We start from the raw sequence: 22,697 nt of genomic DNA, 5'->3' as shown, positions 1-22,697 counted from the left end.
TGGCTCCCAGCACGCCCTCTGCAGCCCCTAAGGAGCCGGCGGCGGAGCTCAGGTTCTGCAGAAGTCTGCGCATGACCTCTAGTTGCCGCGCCCCACCGCTGCTGCGCGTGCGTGCGTGCGTGCCGGTGGCCGTTTGCCAGCTCTCCTGAGAGCGCATGCGCCCGGCGGCTTGTGCGGAACGTTTGTGTCTCTGGTTCGGGCGCCCGGGGGGACGTTGTTTCTCTGACGGACGCGCTACGGAAGCCGGCCGGACCGCCCCCGGAAGCGGAGGCCGCTACCCGAGCCGCGGCCGCCGCTGGATGCCGTTGCCGTCCCTGCGCGCTCCTCCCTCGGCCTGGGCCCGGGCCGGCGCCGTCGCTGAGGCCCGCAGAGCAGAAGGAGAAGGAGGAGGCGGCGGCAGCGGCTGGAGGCCCCCGAGGCCTCTCCGGGAGGCGGAATGTGGCGGGCGCGCCGGGCCGCGGAGGCCTGGTGAGAACCGGGGGAGGCCGGGGAGAGGGGAGGGCAGCGTCCGAGAGCCCGGGGGCCTAGTGGACCCCCAGCACCGGAGCCTTGCACTGCCGGGGGGAGGGGGAAACCTGTCCTTGCCCGCGCCGGCATCGAGGGGGGCAGGGGCGGGGCCTGGGGGCCGCTTGCTCCTCGTTGGGAGCCGTAGGGCGGAGGCCGAGCGGACTCCTCGTCCGGCCTGGTGTAACGTGTGGACTAGACGCTTCGGAGGTGGCTTCCGTCTCCGAGAGCGCGCGCTGGTGTGCGTACCGGGAAGCCGGACTAGAGCTGGGGCTGGGGCTGCGCCGCTTCTGTGATCTTTGCTCCGGGGCAGGGCCAGGAGAGGCCTGGCGTTCCAAATAACAGGGGAGGCAACGGAGGCCGACGGAGCAGTCATTCTTGGGCAGAGCTAAAGAAGGGCCGGGGGCAGGCCTGACCTCCCATGGCATCCTTCACCTGGGCCGACAGCTGCTGGCCACGGTCTCTGGGCCTTGACTCTTAGAATGAACAGGCCGGAGAGGTTGCTGCAGTGCTTGCTGCCCTGGGTAGGGCTAGCAGTCTGGAGATCAGGGCACTTCCCTAGAGAGAATTTACCTGGATTTTAGCAGTGGCATTCTTAGTGGAAAGAGAGATGTGGGCAAGAGAAGGATGGGGATGGAAACCAGACCTGTGTTTCCCTGGTGAGCGGATGCCGTTTACCAGGGCAGGTGTAGAAAGAGATGTCCAGAGCACTGAGAGATCCTGTAACTTGCCTAGGGGGGTGGAATTCGAACCCAGGTCCCTCTGGCTTTGAGGCCAGAATCACAGAGATTGAGAGTTGGAAAGGACCTCAACAGCATCTCCTGGCGTCCCCACAGGAATGAGTCCTTCCTGTACTGTGCTTGACCAGTGCTTGTACAGCCTGGGTGGGAAGATTCCCAGACGGGGAGCTCACTGCCTCCCCAGGCAGCCTCTTCTACTTTACGATAGCTCTTAGTGTTGTCACCTTTTTCCTGATGTCCCACCTGGATTGACCTTTGCACCTTCCCCTCTTGCTCCTAGTTGTAGCCCCTGGTCAGTCAGTTGGGTCAGTAAGCATCGACAAAGTGCCTGCTGTGTGCTGTAGAGGACGGTCCCTACCTTCCAGAGCCCAGTCTGCCCGGGAAGACGAGACAGCAGCCCTGTGTGCACATGAGCTTGGCTCTCGCTCATTCTTTGTGACTCCTCTGTTTTCTTGGTTAAACAACCTGTCCTCGCAGGTTATGAACTCCAGGGCTGTCACCCTGCTGGGATGTTCTCCTCTGGCCACTCTCTAGCTGATCAGCTTATCCCCAAATGATGCTGCCCAGATCAGGGCAGAGGGCAGGTCCTGGGAGCTGGATCCCTCCTCCTGGAGCAGTCATTTAAGCTTTTCCATCTCTGGTCTGGTCAGACCATATGGGGAGTGTTACATTCAGTGCTGAGCAGCCTGAAGGGTCCGAGGGAAGGCTTTGAGGAGCTGGGCAAGTCTGGCTGGGGGTGGAGATGAGCTGACATCGGTCTGAGGCAGCCCCTGGAGCAGCTGTGGGGGGAAGGAGCACAGAGTCCGATGGAGGCCAGGGTTAGGCTGAATCAGAGTGGACGGGCGGGGAGGCCTGGGGTACTGGCTAGGATCGTGTGTTTGGCTGTGTGCTGGCAGAGGTGCTTTTTTGACTGAGATTCTCCGGGGTGTTGGAAATGAGTGGAGTAGGATCCTACTTTGTCAGAGCTGCCCTGCCCTGGTTTAGTTGGGTCTAGACAGACAGCAGTGCTCAGCCATCATTTTGTTAATTTTGTAGGATTACAGGATTATAGCCTTTGACCTCTTGCATTTATTTATTTATTTATTTGTCAAAGCAATGGGGTGAAGTGACTTGCCCAAGGCCACACAGCTAATAAGTGTGTCTGAGGCCAGATTTGAACTCAGGTCTTCCTGAATCCAGGGCTAGTGCTCTATCCACTTCGCCAGGTAGCTGCCTCCTACCGCTTGTTTTACGTGGGAAGCAGGCTCAGAGAAAAGGTCACCCAGTTGGAGTCCGATTCTTTAGCTCTGAATCAAGTGAGTGTTCATTCTACTGCCCGATGTCTTTGGGTGGCCAGAGTCATGGTGATGGCCTTTGGCTCCCGGACAGCTTCCTGGCTTCTGTAGGTACTGATGCCCTCTTTGGAAACTGTAAAATCATTGTTGTACTCGGGTCATACACTTCGTAGAGTAGGAGGGATTGGGAATTCTGTGTGGGAGGAAAAATCCAGGTTTTCTTGAATAATTGACTCAACTCAACAATGCGTGTAAAATTAAGTTCTTAATGACTTATCATGTACAACGTGGAACATAACAAATCTTGGTTTCTTGAAGGTTATGTGTAACAGGCAAGATCAAGGATGCTTTCTACACTCCAGGAGATTTTGCTTAGTTAGGATAATGATAATTAGTTCCACTAAATGATGATCTTTTGATAAATCCTTTCTATAGTTGCAGTCTTTTAAAATTTGTGATTTCTCTTCATTATTTACATTTTTGGAAGAATTGTGTTTGGGTTTTTTGTTTTGTTTTCACCATAAATATGGCAAGTAACTGATTTTCTTTTAAGGAAAAGGAAAAAAAAAGATTCCCTTCCTGGTCCTCACTTTCTCCATCTGTAAAATAAAGGAGTTGGATTAGACAGCCCTTGCCATGCCTCTCTATGACCTGGTTGACTTTGCAGTGAATGTAAACAAATGATTGGATCTGGAGACAGGGCCTCTCAGCAGTCCATGGACTTCTTTTTCCTAAGTGCGCATGAGGAAACTGATCCAGCGAGCTTCCCTGGACCTGTCAGGGTCTGGTGTGAGGCCAGCTCTCTGTCAGGGAGGCCTTCTGGGGAAGCATCGCCCTCGCCCCACAGGTAGAGGTAGTGGCCTGGCCCCGTGTTGACCTTCACTCCCCCTAGCCCCCGATCAGGTACGGCTGCTGCAGCGACCTTCTCATGGGTCTCCTAGTCCAGCCTCCACTCAGCCTCCTAAGTGATTCTCCTGAAATGTTGTTTGAACCTTTCCCTCCCTCCCTCATTGAAGTCCAGTGGCTCCCTAGGACCTCCGAGATCCAGTGTCAGGCTCTTCCCAGCCTGGCCTCACCTGCCTTTCTGACGGGCTGTCCAGTGACTGCTGTCCTTGCTGTGACTTTGACATGACCCTCCAGCTCTCCTGCCTGGAATGCCCTCCACCTTCTGCCAGAGGCCTTCCCTGGCCCTCCAGCTGCTGGGGCTTTCCCCCAAAGGGACCGTGTGGGTGCTTCCTATCTGCCTGTACGTTGCATATTATTTCCTCCATCAGAATGAGGTTGGGGCCTCTTTCATTTTTGTAGCACAGTGCCAGGCCCATAGGAGGAACTTAATGACTGGCTTGTTGCTGGATAGGAGTGCCCTTTACCCTTGTTTCTGTGATGCCTAAAGATCACAGAAGTGATGATTTAAGAAGACCTCGGAAATGTTAGGATTCCACCCTCCCCCAAGACCAGGTGAAATTGGAAAGCCCTCGGCTCTAATAGCCTCGCACCTGCTTCGATCCTCAAACTGGGCCTCTTAACCTTGAGCTACATTTAGGCATAACTGGTTTCCTGTGGAATCCCCTGTACCTTATTTTAGGCCTTTAAAACCCCGCTTCTGGGAAGGGCTTCACGGGCTTGCCCAGACCTCTCCTTTGGTCCAGCACACAAAGAAGGCTCAGAAGTCCTGTCCCAAAGCTCTGGGAAATGTCTTCTTACAAACAGAGGGACATTCTTACATGTTTACACTTGGAGGTAAATTCATACTTGGCCACATATGAGAAGGCAAAAACCTCTTAGAAATTTGTAACCACATGACATTGGTCCTCTCGGGAAATGTTTTTTAAGCAAACTACATCATGAAGTTCCAGGCGGTCACCCCTGTTGGAGGTGCTGAACAGCCACGGAGCCCGAGAGAGGGAAGCACTACCTGCACACGCTGAGGAGAGTGCCGTTTATTCTCAATGAACAGAAAGTGTTGGGAGCAGAATTGACCTCCACAAGAGGCAGGCACTCCAGTGCCCCAGGACACGAGGTTCTTGGCTTGAGTCTGAATCATTCCAGTGATCAATCATTTAGGAAGCACCTGCTGTGTGCCGGTGCCCTTCAAGCTCTGGGGATACAAAGGAAGGCCAAAAGAGCCCCTGCCTTCACAAGAAGCTTACATTCTAATGGGGCAATTACTTCTTGGTAGAGCTGGACTGAAAGACCTCTTTTATGTATCCTGTCCCATCACTGTACAAGGTGCTCTGTATACTATAAAGGTCAAAATCCTCAAGGAGGGACGCAGTGAAGTTCTGACATTCTCTTCTGCTTTGTTTTGTTTTTGTTTCTCATTTCATGTTTTTGGTGCTTCCTGAATTTCATCCTGTTATACCTTAAATTGGGTTAGGCAATGCCTCTGAGAATATTGGGGTTTACATCAGTAATTCATATATAGGATAATTCTTAATCTGTCCTCCCCCTAGTGTTGAGGTCATTTGAATGGAGAAAATGGCTATTTTAAGGAGTGAGAACAGGTCAGTCATTTGGATCCCAGATTTCTTTGAGGATGGGGTCACTGGGAGGAATCTTGGAGTAGTTTGAGGTTCCTGAGTTACCAGGGACAGTCATTGCTAGATCATGAATGAGATGAAAGTAAGGCTGACAGTTCAGAATTGGGAAAAACTGCTCATCTGTAAGGAGGCTTTGAGGCCCCGGCCCTCCTGTGTGGCCTTGGCTCAGATGCCAGAAACCCAGCTAATGCTGTTACTAGTTCAGCCGGAGCAGCTCTTAGGGCCTTGGTGGGACGAGATCCCCTCTTTGTAATATTCTTTCTTTGGGGGAAATGTAACTCTTGAGCTAGACAGCTGACTTACAGCTACAGTTAGCACAGTGGGGCCCTGCTGCATCCCAGGCACGGGCTGGCGTGTACTTAGGTGAGGTCCAAGCAATGATCTCCTCTCTGCACAGCCCAGTAAACTTAGCCTGTGCCACTGACCAGCTCCCTGGGACGCTAGCGGCGCAATCAGCTTCTCCAGGTCAGACTTATTTCTGATAGATGAGAGATATAAAAATGCTACAAATTCTTTAGGGAAAGGGGAGTCTATTATCTATAGTATAAGATCTTTTCTGCATTTTGAAGATAGTGTAATAACTTTAAAGGGCTTGATGGGAGTAATACAATACATTTAGTGATGAAGTTAGGGCTGCGATTCAGGTCTGTTCTCTGCCCCTTCCACTGCTGTTTTCATCCTGTTTCATTCAACAAACCACTGTTAAGCCCTTGCTGTGGGCCAGTCACTGTGTTGGGTACCAGGGATCCAAAGATGAAATATTCAGTTTCTGTCCTTGAAGAGTTTGTAGGACGTATGTGCAGAAAATAGCTGGACTACACATTGGAATCTGAAGACTCTGATACCACGAGAGGCAGGGGGCCCTGTGGAAAGAGCTCGAGATAGGGGACCATAGATATGACTGGCTTCCTCTTCTGCAGAGTACAGATTTGGGCCATGTGGTCTCTAGGGTGTCATCCAAGGAAGAAGTACCAGCAGCAGGGAGGCGGCAGAGCCCTCGCCTTGGGGGAGTCAGCCCCAGGACGAGGCAGCGTCCCCAAAATTGTGACCTCAGACCCAGCAGATGCTGTACTAACAGTGATGGCAGAGGCAGGATCCCCTAAGAGCTCAGCAGGTTAGAAGCCTGGGCCCAAATCAACAGAAAACATCTAAATGGCAGAAATACCTGGTCTTGCATTTAGGATCAATGGTGCCCATCTGCAGCAGTGCTGGGCCTCAGCAAAGGGCAGTTTGTGTGGGGGCAGGGCAGAGAGGAGGAGGAAGAAGAGGCTGCACCAATCAGCTTCCCTGGGGGAAGGCCTCTGGGGAGCTTGATCATTAGGAGGAAGTAGGGAGGTTTCAGAGAAGCCTTAGGGCAGACAGGATGCTTGTCAGGATGTCCGTGTGAAGAGGGGCCCTGCTTGCCCACAGAGGGCCTGCAAACAAGGCCTGGCTCAAACAAGGCCTGGCAGGAGCCACAGAGCAGCAGCTGACCTCAGAGCCAGAGGCCTCGAGGGGGCTGTGGGCAAGGCTGGGGTGTCTGTCCTTGGCCTGAGGTCAGGCCTTTGTCTCTCAGAGCCTCCATTTGTCCTTGGTTGTTCAGTGGGAACTTGCAGAGGGTGATGGGGTTGTGGGCCCTCGTGTTTAACCCTTTCTTCCCCTCTCTGTTTTTCCTTCAGCGAGGTCTGCCAAAGCCTGGTGAATGCTCACTACACGGTTCAAGGGCCTCTCCCGCTGCTGAGGCTGCATCTCCCTTCCCGGAGCCTTCACCACCTGCGTCCTCTGCCGGCCAGACCTCGGAGGCCTCAGCTCCCGGGCTCGCGTCAGCCCTTCTCCTCCCTCGGTCCCCTCCCTCTCCGAAGATGGAAGCTCTCTCCAGCCAAGCCCGGCTACCAGCCACGGAGGCACTTCTGGCCGGCCCGCCTGGCGGCCAGGCTCCTCCGGCTCCGCTACCTGCTCTTGGGCTCGGCGGTCGGTGGCGGCTATACAGCCAAGAAGGTATGCAGAGGGTGCGGTGGCGAGCCAGCGGCCTCTCGTGGGATTGCCTGCGTCAGCCGTCATGTTCTCTGAGGCTTGGCTTCTCTACAGTGGGGCTAAAATGTTCGGATACGAAGGTGGGGGTTTGCCCAGCATGGAGCTCCCGGCTGGTCTCACTGTGCTGCTCTGAGGGCTGCCAAGCGCTCGGCAGAGCCGGCAGGGGAGGGCTGTGGGATCCCTGTGTTGCAGAGGAAGGTGAGGCTGCACGGGTGAAGTGACTTGCTGGGTCATAGGGCTTTCCGCTTCCGTGTCTGGCGCTCCGTTCCCCGTGCCTGGCTCCCACTCGTGGGGACACCTCGTGCATTTGTGAGCATCTGTAGCAGTGGCTGCTGCTGTTCAGGCGCAGGGTGGGCGAGCTTGGGGCCTCCAAGGTTCTTTGGTTTGATGGACCTAGAAGGCTGGGCAGCAGCCTCATGCTCTCAGTCCCAGTTTATTAGTGTCAGGGCTAGGGTCAGGAGTGGGCTGTCCTGATTCCCACAGCCGTGCTTTGCCCACCTGATGGACCAGGGAATGAGCGTGTTGGCCTGTCCTTGTCCATGGAAATCTGGGTGAGGTCTGTCCATTTGTACCCGCGGTTAGCGACTCACACGGACAAGTCCTTGGGGGCTGGAGAGACCTCTGTCCCTTTCAGCCGCCTCCATGCAGGGTCTGAGGCTCGCTTTGCTCTGGCTTTTGTCTCCTAGACCTTTGACCAGTGGAAGGACATGGTGCCCGACCTCAGCGACTACAAGTGGATCGTGCCTGACTTTGTGTGGCAGCTGGATGAGTACATCGACCTGGGTGGGTGCCTGCCGCCCCTCCCCCGCCCCACCCCCAGATTTTATGAGTTGTTGGCATGATGCTGTGTGGTCACCTGGCTTTGTTAAGATGCTTGTTGCTCAGTCCTGCCTAGGCCTGGCTCACATGGCTTTGCATAGACCTCCTGCCTAGAGCATTTGGAAAGCGATTTTCGACCATTAACTTGACTTTGTTGCTATTTCAACAGCAGGTCTGGAGCTGGCCACTGTTCTTTTCCAATTACTCCTGACAGGGTGGCTGTAAAACCCTCATTCTGAGAGAATGCTCTCTCGGGGGAAGATCCACGCCTGGTGTGAATGCTGGTGCGCTGGAAGAGAGCAAAGGATGCAGTACTGCACGTCAGTCCTGGTGCTAGAGCGAGGGGGGAGGGGGCTCTAGACCTGCCACACTGTTCCAGGTCCAAAATGCATATCTCATTTGTGCTGTGCAAGCTTGCTAGTTTACAGAAAGGAGGGCTTTTCTTTTTAAATTTTGGTGAGGCAGTGGGGTTAAGTGACTGGCCCAGGGTCTGGATTTGAACTTGGGTCCTCCTGACTCCAAGGCTGGAGCTCTATTCACTGCTCTACCTAGCTGCCCCCAAAAAGGCTTTTGAGGATAATCACTAGCCTTGAGGAGAGAAGGCTCAGGACTGCATCCTGGCTATTTCTCCATGACTTTTTTCTGCCTCAGATGCTGGTTTCATTTGGTCTTTTCCCAGGACATCTCCCCACGCGCACACCTGTGCACACCACAGGATTCACTCACACACACACACACACACAACACACACACACACACACACACACACACCCTTCACTCCTCCCTACCAGGAGGGACACTTTGCTTTCCTTTTCACTCATCCTGGTCTTAGATGCCCAGGATGTCCTCAGCTCACGCTGACAGTTCTGGTGCTCTGGAGCTGGGGCGGCTTTGACCTGACCACTGGTCCAGAGAAATAGCCTGATGTTGGTACAGATCACAGGGTGTCTGAGGAGCCGTTGTGATAATTTCTTAACACACAGTTAATTAAACCTGTTTTGCTACATTCTGCTCCTGAATTATCTCCGGTGCATCAGACATCTGACTCTGGCCCACCCTCCGTTCCCATTCTCCTTTACCTTCCTCTTACCGGTTGTCAGCAATGTGAGCTTGGGTCCTGGCCCTGGTCCACTTTGCGTCATCTCCAGATGGCTGTGTGTTCCCCAGGTATCTCTGTCCTGATTGACTCTGTTGTGTTGATGGGAGGCTCTTTCTTTGGTCCCTCTCCTGTTGTTGGACAGTGATATTGCTTCCGGTGTCGCTTGACTAGTGATGTTCCAGGCGAGTCTGGAACAGGCAGAGAGAGAGAGAGAGAGAGAGAGAGAGAGAGAATGGGGGGGGTCAGGTGGGTCTCGGTGCCTGATTGGGCTGAGTGGGAAGCCTAGGATCCTTGGTAGGTAAGAACCAAGTTTGGTTACCATCCTTAATCCATTGCCTTAAGAAAGGCCAGAGCTGCTGTTCTGCCCATTTCCCTAAAGGGAAAGCTTAGGGAGAGTCCTAGGCCTGACAGACACGCTGCTGTGGTGGCTTGCCATTTCCTTCTCCAGGGAGGGCTTACTTCTGGAATCATTTTTAGTTGAACTAGAAAGGAGATTTTAAATGGGGTTTCCCAAAACATCAGACTATTGGTGTAATTTGATACTACCAGAGTGCTTAGCAAATATGCTTAAACGTCTGATATCTAGCAGATCCAAGCCTCTTGACCAAGTACTGATGGCCAGAAACAATTCATGGTCGAAGACGTAAGATTAGCTCCCCACCCCCAACTCCATCATTTGTATTCTCATGTAGTAGCAATAAAGATCAGAGGAAAAAAACTTCCTTTGCATCAATAAAAAAAAATAGCAGTTATTTAGAACTTAGCAATTTGTAGGACCTGTATAAAAAACTACAGTAATGGAAATGCCCCCATCATTGCAGAGGAAAATAAAGGTTAACTCCTTTACTTTAATTATAAAGGATATTTTTAATTTTATTTTAATTTTATAATTAATTTTAATTCTTTAATTATAAAAGATAATTGAAGGTACATTTAGTGTTCATGAATCAGTATGGTTAATATAGTTAAAATGATGGTACTTTCCAAATGAATATATCTGTTTAGCACAATACCAATAAAAATACCAAGGATTTTCTGTTTTGTTTTTTATTAAACTGGACCTTTCCAACGTTGAGGTTCTGTAATTCCATTCTTATTAAATTTCTCTAGAGAACAGTGGCCCAAAATACTAAGAAGCAAGGGTGGGACAGGGATCAAGACCGATTGGGTGTTCTCGCAACCCCCTAATTAACAACAAAATGCCGAGCAAATGTCATCCAGGAAAAGAATAGAAAAAGCAGTTCCAAGGAAGAGAATGAGTTCCCTGGCATCTAGTCAGTTATTTACCAGAGATTAGTGTTTGCTCGGTCTGTGGAGAATGAAGCCTGCAAAAAAAGATTCATTAATTAACAAACATACTTGGGGACAATTGCTGAATAGTTTGTCAGGAAACAAATATATACCCATATCTCATTTTCCAAATCTTAGCAAATTCCAGGTTCTTGGTAGACTATTTTTTTTAAGAAAAGAGAAAATCAGCAAAACCAGAAACGTCTGGAAATACGTGGTGTCCACAGCCCAGGACTCTCCCCTTGGGGTAGGGGTGGGGGGCCACCTCGAAGCGCTTCTGTCTCTTCTTGGCATCAGTCTTGTTCTCTGCAAGCTCACACTGTCCATTGTGATAGGTGTGTAGTGACCCACCTATATGGTTGTCGTGACTGTCCATCGGGTTCTTGGGTCTTCCATGGCTTCACTCTTCCCCAGTTCAGAGAGGTCTCTCCATGCTTTCTGTCCAGATCATGGTGTCTTTTCTTACAGCGCGGTGCTCTTCCATTACACTCTCAGACCACTGGTGACTCGCTCCTCAGTCAGAGGGCAGCTACTTGGCTTCCAGTTGCTTGCTACCACAAGCATGCTGCTGCAGATGTTGTAGTATATACGGGGGCCTTGTTAGCAATGCCCTCCTCTGGGTCAAAGGGCACAGACATTTTAGGCTATTTATATGCATCGCTCCAGATTGCTTTCCCGATTGATCCCCAGCTTCACCAGCCACGCACCAGTGTTCCTGTCTCCCCCCACATTAACTGTCCCTGTCTTTTGTCATCTTAACCAGTTTGCAGACTCTGTGTGTGTGTGTGTGTGTGTGTGTGTGTGTGTGTGTGTCTGTGTGTTGGGGGGTTATTTGCATTTCTTGTCTTATTAGTGATTTGGAACGTTTATTCATGTGATTGTTACTAGTTTGCAGTTCTTCTGAGAACTGTTTATGTTCTTTGACCATTTATCTGTCAAGAGTAGCTTGTGTGTGTTTACATATGTTATACATAGATAACTGTTTAGTTTTCTGTATGTCTTGCATACTAAACACCTGTCTGATAAGTTTGATTCAAAGATTTTCCCCCCATTTGATAGCTTCTCTTTACCTAGTAAATGCCTTTTATTTGTGTGGAACCTTTTAAGTTTTATATGATCAAATTTTATCTTCCTTCCTCTGTCCCTTGTTTGATTAAGAATAGATTTCCTACCCATAGCTTTGAAAGGAACACTACTTCTAATGTTTTATCATTTGATCTCCAACATTAAAGTCATGAAGGTATTTAGAATGTGTTGTGGAGTATGGTACTAGGTGTTGGTCTAAGCAGTTTTTATCCGGTCAGGAGTTCTTTTCTAAGTAATTTATATTCTTAGTTTATTGAACATGAGATGGTTAAGTTCCGCTGTTTCTAGTTGTCTTGTGTCTATTCTGTTCCCCTGATCTGTTTCTCTGTCTTTTAAGCAATCCCAGATGGTTTTGATGGCTGCTGTCATATCATAGTTTGAGATCCCCCTTCATTCCTACCTTTTCCATTATTTCCTTTGATACCCTAGATTTTTCCTTTCTCCAGATGAATTTTGTTATTATTTTATCGTGTTTTGTGTTTTATTGATATGTCATTAAAAATGTAAGTAAACTTTGGTAGTACTGTCATTTTCATTATATTGGCACAGCCCAACCATGAACAATGAATAACCCTTGAGCTATCTAAGTTGTTCTTTATTTCTTTGAGGAGCTCTTTGTGATTGAATCTCTACAAATGTTTTGTGTGCTTCTTTTTATAGTTATTTGGACTAGGATTTCTCTTATTATTACCACTTAGATTTTCTTATTGTATAGAGATGCTGCTGATTTTTGTGGATTGATTTCGTAGCCTGCAATTTTGCTGAAGCTATTGAGATGGTAAAATTGAAAATTTTAAAAAACTACAAAAATATGGAAGTAAATTGAGTAATATACTTGTCTTAGTCATGGAGGGGAGATAACTTTTCCCATTCAGCAAATGGAAGTAATTAGAGATAAGAGAAAGAAAAGTACTTGATAACATTGAAATGAATTTTTACATGAAAAAAATAATGATTAGCATCAGAAAAGAACAGCAACAGATTAGGGACAACTAAAAACTTGATTTCTGAAACTGTATTAAGAGTCACAAGTTCACAGAGAACTTTGTGTTTGCCCTGTCGGCCCAGTGGTTGTCCTGTGGCTTCGCTACTAGTTGTGGCAGGTACACGGAGGCACCACCTCACATTCACATCTCCAGTTTGGTTCTTTTTCTCCGGTGGGGTTGTGGAACAGAGATGCCTTTGTTCTGATAAGACGCGAGCACTTTTTCCAGGCTGTAACTAATGGGGATATTTCTTTACTCTTCTCCAGAGAAGCTTAGTAAGGCCCTTCCAGATTCGGAATCCCTGGCGAAGCTGCTTCCAGACTTGGACAAGCTCTCGGGAAGCTTCAGCCTGCTCAAGGACTTCTTCTCCACAGGTGAGGAGGCTCGCTTTCATGTGCTTTTGTACGAGGTCACAGCAGCAGAGGAACACATGTCGGCTCCAGGGCTGTCCTGGATTTGAAAGGGAAGTGTCAGGAGGTGAGGCCGGGCAGCCCCTGAGTCCTGGGGAGTCTTTCTGAGGGAGTGGGATGTGTCAGCAGAGAACGGATAGACAAAAAGCCTTATATTCACATTAAAGATGTGCTCCCCAGGTAAATGGGCGCAGGGAATCTGGCTGACGACTTTTGAAAAGCATCCCAGCGAAACAAAGTGGGTTTAACAGGTAGAATCTTCTCTTTGTTTTAAGTTTTTTTCTTTGTCTTTAGTGGTTGATTTAAAATGTTATCTTGACAAACATTAAGCTACAGAGAAACAAGTTCTCTTTAAACAGTTTGTAAAACTGCAGGAGCCTGGCATTTCCTAATTCCACCTCTAACCCTGGCCCTGCTTCTGTTTCTAAGCCTGGTCCCTAGGCCAGCCCATGGAGGGATTTCTGCATTTAATAAAGTTGACCCATGAACTGCCCATGCTCTGGGCAGGAACGTGCAGGCATCCTTCGCAGCCACTCACCGAGTGGGAGCGGGTCCTTCCTCATAGGTTCAGGCTTCACCCAAGCTCCCGGCAGCACAGGGAGCAAGCCACATGCTCTTTTCCTTGGATGGAGCGTCTTGCTGTCCATGGACCAAAGGCCGAGTGCAGAGCAGGAGCAAAGGTCTCCTTGAGCCCTTGGGTGAAGGGCGCCTTGCCTTCAGGGGAAGCCCATCCTGGGCAGCTCTTTCCTCTAGCTAACTGTGCTGATTCCCCGGATCCGTGACAGAAGGAAGCCGACTGGTGCAGGGGCGCTGGGCCTGCGAGTTCAAATGCGGCCTCTCTTCCCAGAGACTGGGTGACTAAGAAAGTCGCTGGACCATTTCACCCTCAGTTTCCTCATCTGTAAAATAGGGATGATAATAATAGGACCTCCCTCGCAGGGGCATTGTGAGAGTCTCATGAGATGACATCTGTAAAGTGTTGTGCAAACCCCAGAGGGCCGTGCGAGGCATGGGGGAGGCCGAGGCAGACACTGAAGCCTGCGGTGCTGTGGAAATCTGCTGCTGACAGGGACACTGACTGTGGCCTTCTGGGCTCCATCCAGGCCACTGAGGTTGGTGGGGACCGTCAGGATTTCAGTGTTTTCTACCTTTATCCTTTGTAACGCATCCCAGCAATAGTGGAGAGGTGTGGCCTCATTAGGGTGCACCTGCCGTCTACAGGAGGGCTCAGGTGTCGAGGGCCTGCCTGTGTGCAGCCAGGAGTCCAGAAGGAGGATGAAACTTCAGGTTTGGTTGGAAGAAAACCCACCCTTGCAAAACATGAGAGTAGTCCTCTACTAAACAGGTGAGAGGAACACTCTCGGGGAGCAGGGGCTCGGAACGAATGCAGAAAAGGCAGGGATGGAGGCTTCATCGAGGAGGCTGGGGTGGGTGTAGATCAGTTCAGAAATTAAGAAACATGTATTATGCCCACACTGTGTGCTCCGTGCTCTGCTAGTCTGGGGGAGAGATCGCTGGGCTAGATAGCTGGAGAGGCGAGGGCTTGCTGTCAGCTCCCCGTGCCTGGACCCCTACATGCCACAGCGGATAGAGCGTGGGCTTAGGAAGACCTGGGCTCAGATCTGACCTCAGACACTTCCTAGCTGTGGGACCCTGGCAAGGTGCTTCACCACCACCTGCCTCAGTTTCCTCAACTGTAAACTGATAGGGTGGTTGTGAGGATCCCATGGAGTCACAAGGCCTGGAATACAGCAGGTGCTTAATAAATGCTTGTTCCCTTCTTTCCCTCCATTGGAAGGAGGGGTGGAGCTGGGCACCAGTGAAATCCTGCTCAACAAGATGGCTCCTGAGTTGAGCCTTGGAGGAGACCAGAGATCCTAGGGAGTGTAGATAACGAGGGAGCTCATGCCTGGGCTGGAGTAACAAGGTCACTTTCGCTTGGCTTGGAGGATGGACTGGAAAGGGGAAAGGCAGGAACCAGCGAATCCAGCTCAATCGAACAAATCCTTAGCAAGCCCCTTCTTTGGTGTGCAGCACCATGGCAAGCCTGCCCCTGTCCCCAGTGGCCTTCCGTGCTACTGGAGGCTGTGGCCAAAGTCCAGGGCAGAGATGGCAAGGGCCTGGATTAGGGCATGGCTGTCGGCGCCGGGAGAAGGGACTGGTGCGAAAGGTGTGGGAGGAGATTCAGCAGGGCCTGCCCCGTGATGTTTGTGGGGACTGCGGGAGGGGGAGGAATCAGAGAGGAGTTGGGGTGACTGGCAGCGTGGGGTGGGCCCCTTACACAATTAGGGAGGCTTGGAGGGGGACAGGTTTGTATAGCGCTATCCCTGGAGAAGTTTCTTAGTAATCCCCCTGGTGTGAATAGAAGGAGGTTGGGTTGAGTGAGAGCCAGCTGGTGTCAGAGCAGAGCTGTGTCTGGAACATCTCCTTCCCCTTCCTTTGCCCTATCATGTCTATCACTGCGAGTGCATTTGTCTTCTTTTCACAACTGAGCTCAGTAGCACGTTTTTAATTTTTTGTTCTTTAAAAAAAAATTGAGTGATAGAAAGTATGTGATGAAGAAATAATGAAAAGTAATGAAAAATGCCTTAGAAAGACAACTCACAGATGCCAGTTGAATTTTGGGTTTAGGAGTATGGCCAGGATGGTGTGAGACTTTGAGCTCGTGTCAGATATGGGTCAGGAACAACTCAGGAGTTGGGAAGGCCCTCTTGTTTGTCGAAGAGACGTTGGACTTGGCCTGGCCCAGACAAGCTAGCGGCTGTGTGCATGTGAATGTCATAAGGAGCTTCATTCCGGCTGCTTTCCCATGAGAGCACCCTTCCCAAGGGCTGGCCTGCCTGCCATCCATGGGCTCAGTCATTCAGAGTCTCTGGGTGGAAGCCGGGGGATGGTTGCTGTTGTGGGGTGCGAGTGGAATCCTTTCTGAGCTCTGCAATATTGTGAATTTGTGAAATATTTAAAAATTCATAGACAGGGCACAGTCTGGCTTCAGGTATTGGGGGAAAATAACCGAGCAGTGGCAGGTTGGTGAGACGTTGGGGGGTTGGCTCTTGATGACCAAATTATCTCACTAAATGATGTCGCTGCTCCTTGAATGGCTCGGAAAGCCCTTTGGTGGGAAGGACCACGTTGGGGGGACCCAGCCCTTTGCTGCTCCGTGGGGGTCAGGCAGGCTCCCACGTTCATGTGCATTTCACGTTATTTTTCATTTCCCCTTTTGCTGATTTTTCACAGGTCACACATTGGTTAGTGAAGTCACAGGAGTTTCTGACCCACTTCTGTTGTTAGGTGTGTACAAGGCTCTCTGTGCTGACCTCTGCGTGCCTCTCCATGTTTCTGATACACTAATTATAAATCAGACCGGGAATGCTGCTTTGATAATCCTTCTGGATTCCAGAACCCAGAATTCTCAAGCAAACTTGGTGGCAATGAAGTCCTTCCTTCATGGGAGAACAAAAATTCTTAGTCATGTGTCTCAGTAGTCAAATGTTCCAAATTGTTTGCTTGGCCAAAACACCTTCTCAAAGTGTTCCACAGAGCTCTTCATATCAATGTGAAAAGTAATTTTGGGGTGTCTCATCTGCTTTGTCATGGCTGGCACTTAAAATTTGGTCTTTGCCCTGTGTCATTTTGATATCTAATATCTGTTCTTACGCCTGGCAGCTGTCAGTATTCTTACCATAAATGATCCTAACTCAGGGTTCCTTGTTTATTCCCTGCTGGAATTACTTGCCACGTTTTCTCAAATAATGCTGTAAAGTGACATCTCCAATTCTGAGTAAATCACTGGTCGTTTTTCCTGAGAAAATCGAGCATGATCTTCAGCGGGCCGTCGGCTACTTTCAGCCTGGATGCTGAGCTGCTCTCCTAGTCACCCTTTTGACCAGATGTAGTTTGGGGTTTGGAGCCACTGTGGAGAGAGTGAGAGATCACAGGTGCACGTGTTTGTCTTCCAGGTACCTCGGGAGAGACAGCGTTTCGAGCGACAGATGCATCAGAAAGCGACAGGCAGTTTAAGAAGGTAAGAAGGAAGGGAAAGCCCTTTCATTCTGTGTGTCTGTGAATTCTGAGGCATCCTTCATCTCCTGGGTGTCCTGGGAGGATGGAAGGGCTTGACATTTCCCTTAATACAGTACGTCATGAAGCGGGATCTGCTGAGCAGAGTGATTCCCAAGAGCACAGGATCTGGGCTGGGCAGAGTTCTGAGATGCCCACCCCCGAGTGCTGACTCCTGGGCAGGATCGGCACAGATCCTCCCGGAGGATGGTCATCAATGCCATAGGGCGTGTGCATCCTTTCTGTGTATTGTGGATAGGACGTGGCTTTGTGGGCATGGGAACTCCCATTGGGAAAATGCTGCCGCTTGTCCAGTTGGTACCTGTTTAGCCAGAAAGGCCCAGGGCCTTGGTGAGGATGGCACAGCAAAGCTGTGGAGGAGGCCTGCTGGAGGGCCGGCAGATCCGAGGCCAGGCCTCAAGCCCTGCTGTGGGCTTATCGTCCTACATTAAAACCCACACTTGTTTCCCGTGGGGGCACAAACCACACGTTCAAGATTCCATGAAAAACATTTTTATTTTTTAAAATATGTTTTGAATGAGAAGATTTTCTTTTAGAGTTAGGTGATATTTGGCTTTTTCTTTTTGCAGGGAGGTATTAAAGTGTAGTATTTTTGAAAGGTTCCTGATCTTCTCATGGTATTAATCACAGGGAAGGAAGAGAGGAGTTCCCTTTTGTGGTGTGCTCAGCCACAGGCTTCAGTTTGGGGAAGAGTTTTTAGTTCATCCTTTTCCTGTGCTCTCTTTCACCTGGATTTCAAGCCTTACTGGCAGAGGAGTATGAGGTCAGCCTTCATCATCTGCACCATTGAGGAGGGAGATGATGACGAGTCAGCAAATGGCAGACATCTGGAGCCGTGAGACTGAGGAAGGCCCTCCGATTCACCCCCCCTTTTGTATGTTTGAGGATGCCGAGGCTATGGGGCCAGTGGCTGTCCATTAGCTTTTGCTTTATGCACATTATCCCAGGGAATGTGCAGAAATCTGGTGCCCTCAGCTCACTGAGATCTGTGTTTCTATTACCTGTTCCCTTCAGGGTCAGGAATCAGTTCTGTTTGGGGATTGAAGTTGGTGAAGAGCCCTCCAGCACCGCTGGGTTAGAGGGTTCATCCTTTTTGGGATTTGGTGCCAGTGAGACCAGCTGGGAGGAGGGAGCAAGAACACAGATCACAGAGGGGGCGGTCAGGGGCGGGGGCTGGTGGCCCCGCGCATGTTTGTTGTTCCAATGACAGGCTTTGCTTGTTTCAAGTTAATTCCTTGTTAAAATGATATTTTCAAGGCACAGCATTCTTGTTTGCTTATTACATGCCTAAATAATTTTTCCCCCTTTTTATTATGAAAGTTGAGTCTTAGACATGAAGAGATTCACTACAGGTTACCCCACATGACAGGGGGTCATGCTGAGATGCAAAGTCTCTGTGTCACAGAGATTCCTGAGCCCCCACCAGTAGTCCTCTCTGAATAGTTTGTGTGCATCCAGTTTCAGTGCGGCAAAGGTCAGTGGACAGCTCGCAGGCTGTTGGTGTCACAGGCGTCTGTGATTGTAAGATTGATGTATAAGTAGCGTCTGATGGTAATGAGGTGGTCCATCAGACCACACTGACAGACAGATTGTTCCATTGGGCGCTTCCCCACGGCAGGCCTTGGGGCTCAGCAGAGGTGTCAGACCCCGGTGTGGTGTGGCTGGAGCCCGAGACCTGAGGTAGCCCTGGCCCACGGGGCCTTGGCCGGAAAGAGATGACACAAGAAGGGGTGACTAGACGTTTGGTCAGCACGTGATAGGAAGGAGACAAACACCAATAACAACCAGAGTTGGCTGCCAGGAGATACCACCAAGGCATAATTTGCAGAAAACTTTTCCCAAGCTGGAGGCTCATTGAGGGACTGCCGAGCACTCAGAGAAGGCAGGTGTCAGCTGAGTCACGGGCTGCGTGTGTGACCTTGGAACGACCAGAGACCTCTTGGCACAGTTAACAGGAGCGGACGGGCCCTCCCGAGGATGAGAAGCTCTGTCCCCAGGCATCCCTGCGAGGTGGCCACCCTCCCTGGTCTCCAGTTGGGTGTGCCCGTGTTCTGTGGGGCTGTCCATTTGTAGCGGACACCTCAGTCACAGAACTGAAGAGGCTAAGGGTCTGTAAGCGACCTGGCAGTGCAGAGAAGTGTGCTCCGAGTGTCCGGGTGTGTCCCCGCCGTCACTGTCCAGGCACGTGGCCATCCTCAGACCATTCAGCAGGTTCAGGACTCGGTGCTGTCTTGGGCACAAAGGAGACACCTTTGGGGTCTTTTCCTTCATTTGTCTCCTGGCTTTTGTTTTTAGGTGGACGAGTGAAGCTTCGTGCTCCCCGAGCAGCAGCTGGCATCCACCCCTAAATGCCTGCCCCACTCCTGGCTGATGGTCTTTCGGTGGAGAGCAGACGGGCACTGCCCAGATGGGAAGATGGCACCCGGGAAGCAGCCTGGACCAACTTTTTCCACCTGTTTTTACCCCCTCTCCTTGTAGGATGGATTGGGGCAGTTACTGACTAGCTTGGTTTACATACTTCCTCTCTCTCATTGAGTTGATCATTTATTGATCACAAGAGACGATACTTGTAAAGATTCGGTGCCTGGCACACGGGGGCCTGTGTAAAGTGATCCTGGCCTTCCTTCCTTCCTTCCCTGCCCCTCTCGTTCCACTGAGGCCACACATGCTCTGAGAGTTGCCTGAGTCCTCACATGGGCCAGTTTAAACAGTTAAAATGCTCCTCTGTTTCTCTGTGTAACCTCGAGGCTGCCCTGCATCTGCCTTGTATTTTGCTGAGGAGAAATAAGAATTTAACGTAATTATTCTAAGCCGAATCCCAGCAGCCGTCCCATCCAGGTCAGTCCATAGACGAGAAGGAATTTCTAAGAGAACATGCCTCATGAGGGGCTATCTCGCCTCTGCCCGCTTCCAGGCAGCCGGCCTGCTCTGGTTCAGTTCTTGTTCGGAATCTTTTCCTGGCCTCATCCCGAGTTGGCCTCTCACAGCTTCTGCTCTCCGGGCCAAGCAAGACCATCTCCTCCGTCCTCCACGGGAGACAGCCTTCTGCTTGCTTGGAGAAGGTCTTTTGTTCCCCGAGTCATCCCTAGTTCCTTCCACTATCATAGGCCATGATGGCAGCAGCCCCTTTGCCCACCTGTTGCCCTCTTCTGGACACTGGTCCAGAATGGAAGCCTTCACAGCAAAGTGTCGTCCATGGTGCCCAGAGCATAGACCAATGGAGGAAAAGCCCACAGAGCCAGGGCGGAAAGTCAGTCAGGGCTGCCAGCATCCCCGTGAGTTGCAGGGAGGAAGCCCGAGCTGGAATGATAGGCCATAGGGAGCAGCTGAAGAGGAAGTGGGCAGGGACAAGCAGTAATCTGGCTTAGCATGGTGTTTCTGGCCAGTCTGCTGGTCTGCGTCGCTCTCATCTCTCTTCTAGCATCTCCTCCATGAGACTTGGTCAGAACGTTGTCCTTTGAGAAGAAGGTGGTTTTGCTGTTGGCACAAAGGATGGGTTTAGGCCTAGGGAAGTCTGTGTGGAACCCTTTTGACCGTCTGACGTCCTTGGAATTTCACTTCGACCTCAAGCATCAACAGGAGCGAGTGGGTGAAAGTCTTTGCATGCGTGTGCATCGACATTTGAAGTTCTGTCTGCTTTTGGGAATCCTCATACATGTGGTAAAATACAGCCCAGTCATCTGGAGCTGAGCCTGTGGCAGAGCCCAGTGCGGGCAGGAGGAGTCGGGGTCCATTTTAGCCATGAAAGAATTTAACCGTCATTCAATGCTTCCTGTGTGCACAGAGTGCTCCATGAGGCCCTGAGGAAGATCTCGTCTTCATGGAGCCTATGGGTAGTCCAGGTGGGCAAGCAGCACCAGCGACAGAAAACAATCCGTGTTTGGTGCGTAGTAGGAGGGAAGGAGAAGCGCCATGGGAAGTCTGAGGGGAGAAGAGTGACTGAGCCTCAGGCGAGCTTTCCTGGGGCCTTGGGGCACACGTGGGGATCGCCAGTCCTTTTGTCTGCAGTGCAGAGTGTGTAAAAGGGAGGGATAGGAGACGGCTTGGCTCCAAGGGTGCCCACATGCAGAAAACCTTCGAGGCTGGGCACAGGGACGTCGTGAGGCATCGCCTGTGCTGTGCTTGGGCCCCCGGGAGGATCGTCTGCTGGTCTGGGGGCACGTGGATCAACAGCCGCATGGAGAAGGCCTGGAGGTCATGACAGCTGAGTGTTGGTCGAAGGGAGATGTTGGTCTGGAGAAGAGAGGACTGGGGTGCGATTGCTGTCTTTGAGGCTTGGGAAAGAGGATTCTGTTGGTTCTGTTGGGCACCAGAAGTTGGCAGAGGCAAATTTATGCCTGATCAGAGGAAACATTTCCTAACAGTGCCAATGGACCCCAGGTTGAGCGGTGCCTTGCAGGGGGTCCGGGCCCCTCTCAGTTGTTAGTGACGTGGCCTCCCACGTCTTCCAGGGAGCTGCGGAGTCACACGTGTGGGGACAGCATCTCTTCAGTGAGGAGGACCTTCTGAGTTTGAGGCTCATAGGAAAAGTTTGTTAAATGTGTTTACTTTTCCGGATGTGACAGTGGAATTTTCAGTGTGGTTGTTTGGGTCTCTGAGGCTCCTGCCAGTTTTGTTGCTCTAGCATTCCAAGTGAAGAAAGGAGAGCATGGTCAGGGCTTGTTCCTGTCTGCCCCCTACTTAAATCACGGCATCTGGGTTACTCCATCATGGACATCACCACCTTTCACAGGGGCTGGGGAGGAGGATTCTTGAGTACTGTCGATCCAAAATGTCTTGCCTTGAATTTTCAATTTATATGTTTACTTTTTAAAATGATTTTGACATGTTTTAAAGCTGTATTCTTGAAGTTAATAAATACATTGTGGAAGGTAGCATCTCCTTACCCTTTTTAATCAGCATTGCCCGGTTTTGATTTGAGGGCTTTGGGTGTCACCAGGAGGCACTGTCAAATCATTTTGTGTTTAAGAGAAGTGTTTTGTCCACTAAAATGGAGAAGCCACTCTTCTGGCAAAAGAATGCGTATGTTGAAATATTGTAGCATACACCTTTGGTTTTGTACCTCATTCTTTTCTTCCCAACTTTGTAGGAAGTAATACTGTTAATTTGAGCTGTCTTCCTGGGACAGCCTGGGAAGAAAAGCAGGTGTTCCTAGGAGGAGGGCTTGGCCATCTCAGAGCTTAGAGTTCTTCCTGGCCTCTTTCACTGCTTCACACACCCGTGTTGGGGAGCCTCCTTAGAAGCTGATGAGCGTGTAATGCACCTAATGGCAGGAGATTAGAGAGATGTTTTCCCAGGTGTGGACAAAGCTGGTACGCCATCACCAAGCAAAGTCGGTGAGGTCCCCAAAGCCAGTGAACTCCACAGATTGGACGCTTTTTCTGTTTTGGTTGGGGACAGACAGTGGCATGATGAAGTCAGCCCTCTGGGGCAGGTAAGGACGGATAGAGCAAATGAATCATGAGTAGCCTTTGTCCTGGTGCCTTTCTCCTCCATCACTGACTGAATTTCAAAGGTATGTTGTCACACTGAAGCTGATTACTTTATCATTTTTATTAGTGAAATACACAGTTTTAAAATTGGAAGTAATTGCTAAAAACCCAGCTGTTTTCATACAAAAGTTGATTCCTTTTCAGGTAGGTCCTCAAAATAATTCTACACAAATTTAGCCTGACAGCAGTTTCCATAAATTAGAATTTTGAATTTAAAAAGTCCCTCAAATTGTTGCTGTATTTCCTGTATCTAAAATGCTTCTTTAAAAAGCAAAAATATTTCTCATTGGAGAATGATAGAGCTCTGTTTTCATGTTTATAGAGTTGCTTTTATTTTTGTTTTGGTTGCACGGAAGTTGAGGTA

At 50.3% G+C, this 22,697-nt stretch overlaps 1 protein-coding gene across 4 annotated transcripts in view; it reads left to right on the top strand.

The window, feature by feature from the left end:
* Positions 1 to 346: 346 nt before the first annotated feature.
* The window catches only part of OPA1 (OPA1 mitochondrial dynamin like GTPase), a 76,621-nt gene continuing 54,270 nt past the window's right edge, over positions 347 to 22,697 (top strand). For 2 of the 4 annotated variants that reach the window (XM_020964817.2, XM_020964815.2), the window contains exons 1-6: positions 347 to 468; positions 6,717 to 7,035; positions 7,758 to 7,854; positions 12,618 to 12,725; positions 15,999 to 16,052; positions 16,721 to 16,785. In XM_020964817.2, the coding sequence (XP_020820476.1) occupies positions 437 to 468; positions 6,717 to 7,035; positions 7,758 to 7,854; positions 12,618 to 12,725; positions 15,999 to 16,052; positions 16,721 to 16,785 (675 nt within the window). In that variant the 5' untranslated portion in view covers positions 347 to 436. The remainder of the gene's footprint in view (positions 469 to 6,716; positions 7,036 to 7,757; positions 7,855 to 12,617; positions 12,726 to 15,998; positions 16,053 to 16,720; positions 16,786 to 22,697) is intronic. The other 2 variants (XM_020964818.2, XM_020964816.2) reach the window with 1 other exon arrangement.

Source organism: Phascolarctos cinereus, unplaced genomic scaffold (assembly GCF_003287225.1).
Source record: "Phascolarctos cinereus isolate Bilbo 61053 unplaced genomic scaffold, phaCin_HiC Scaffold_7;HRSCAF=346, whole genome shotgun sequence".
NCBI classification, from domain to species: Eukaryota; Metazoa; Chordata; class Mammalia; order Diprotodontia; family Phascolarctidae; genus Phascolarctos; species Phascolarctos cinereus.
The sequence above is the reverse complement of the archived record's forward strand: the minus strand, read 5'-3'. Positions and strand labels throughout refer to the sequence as shown.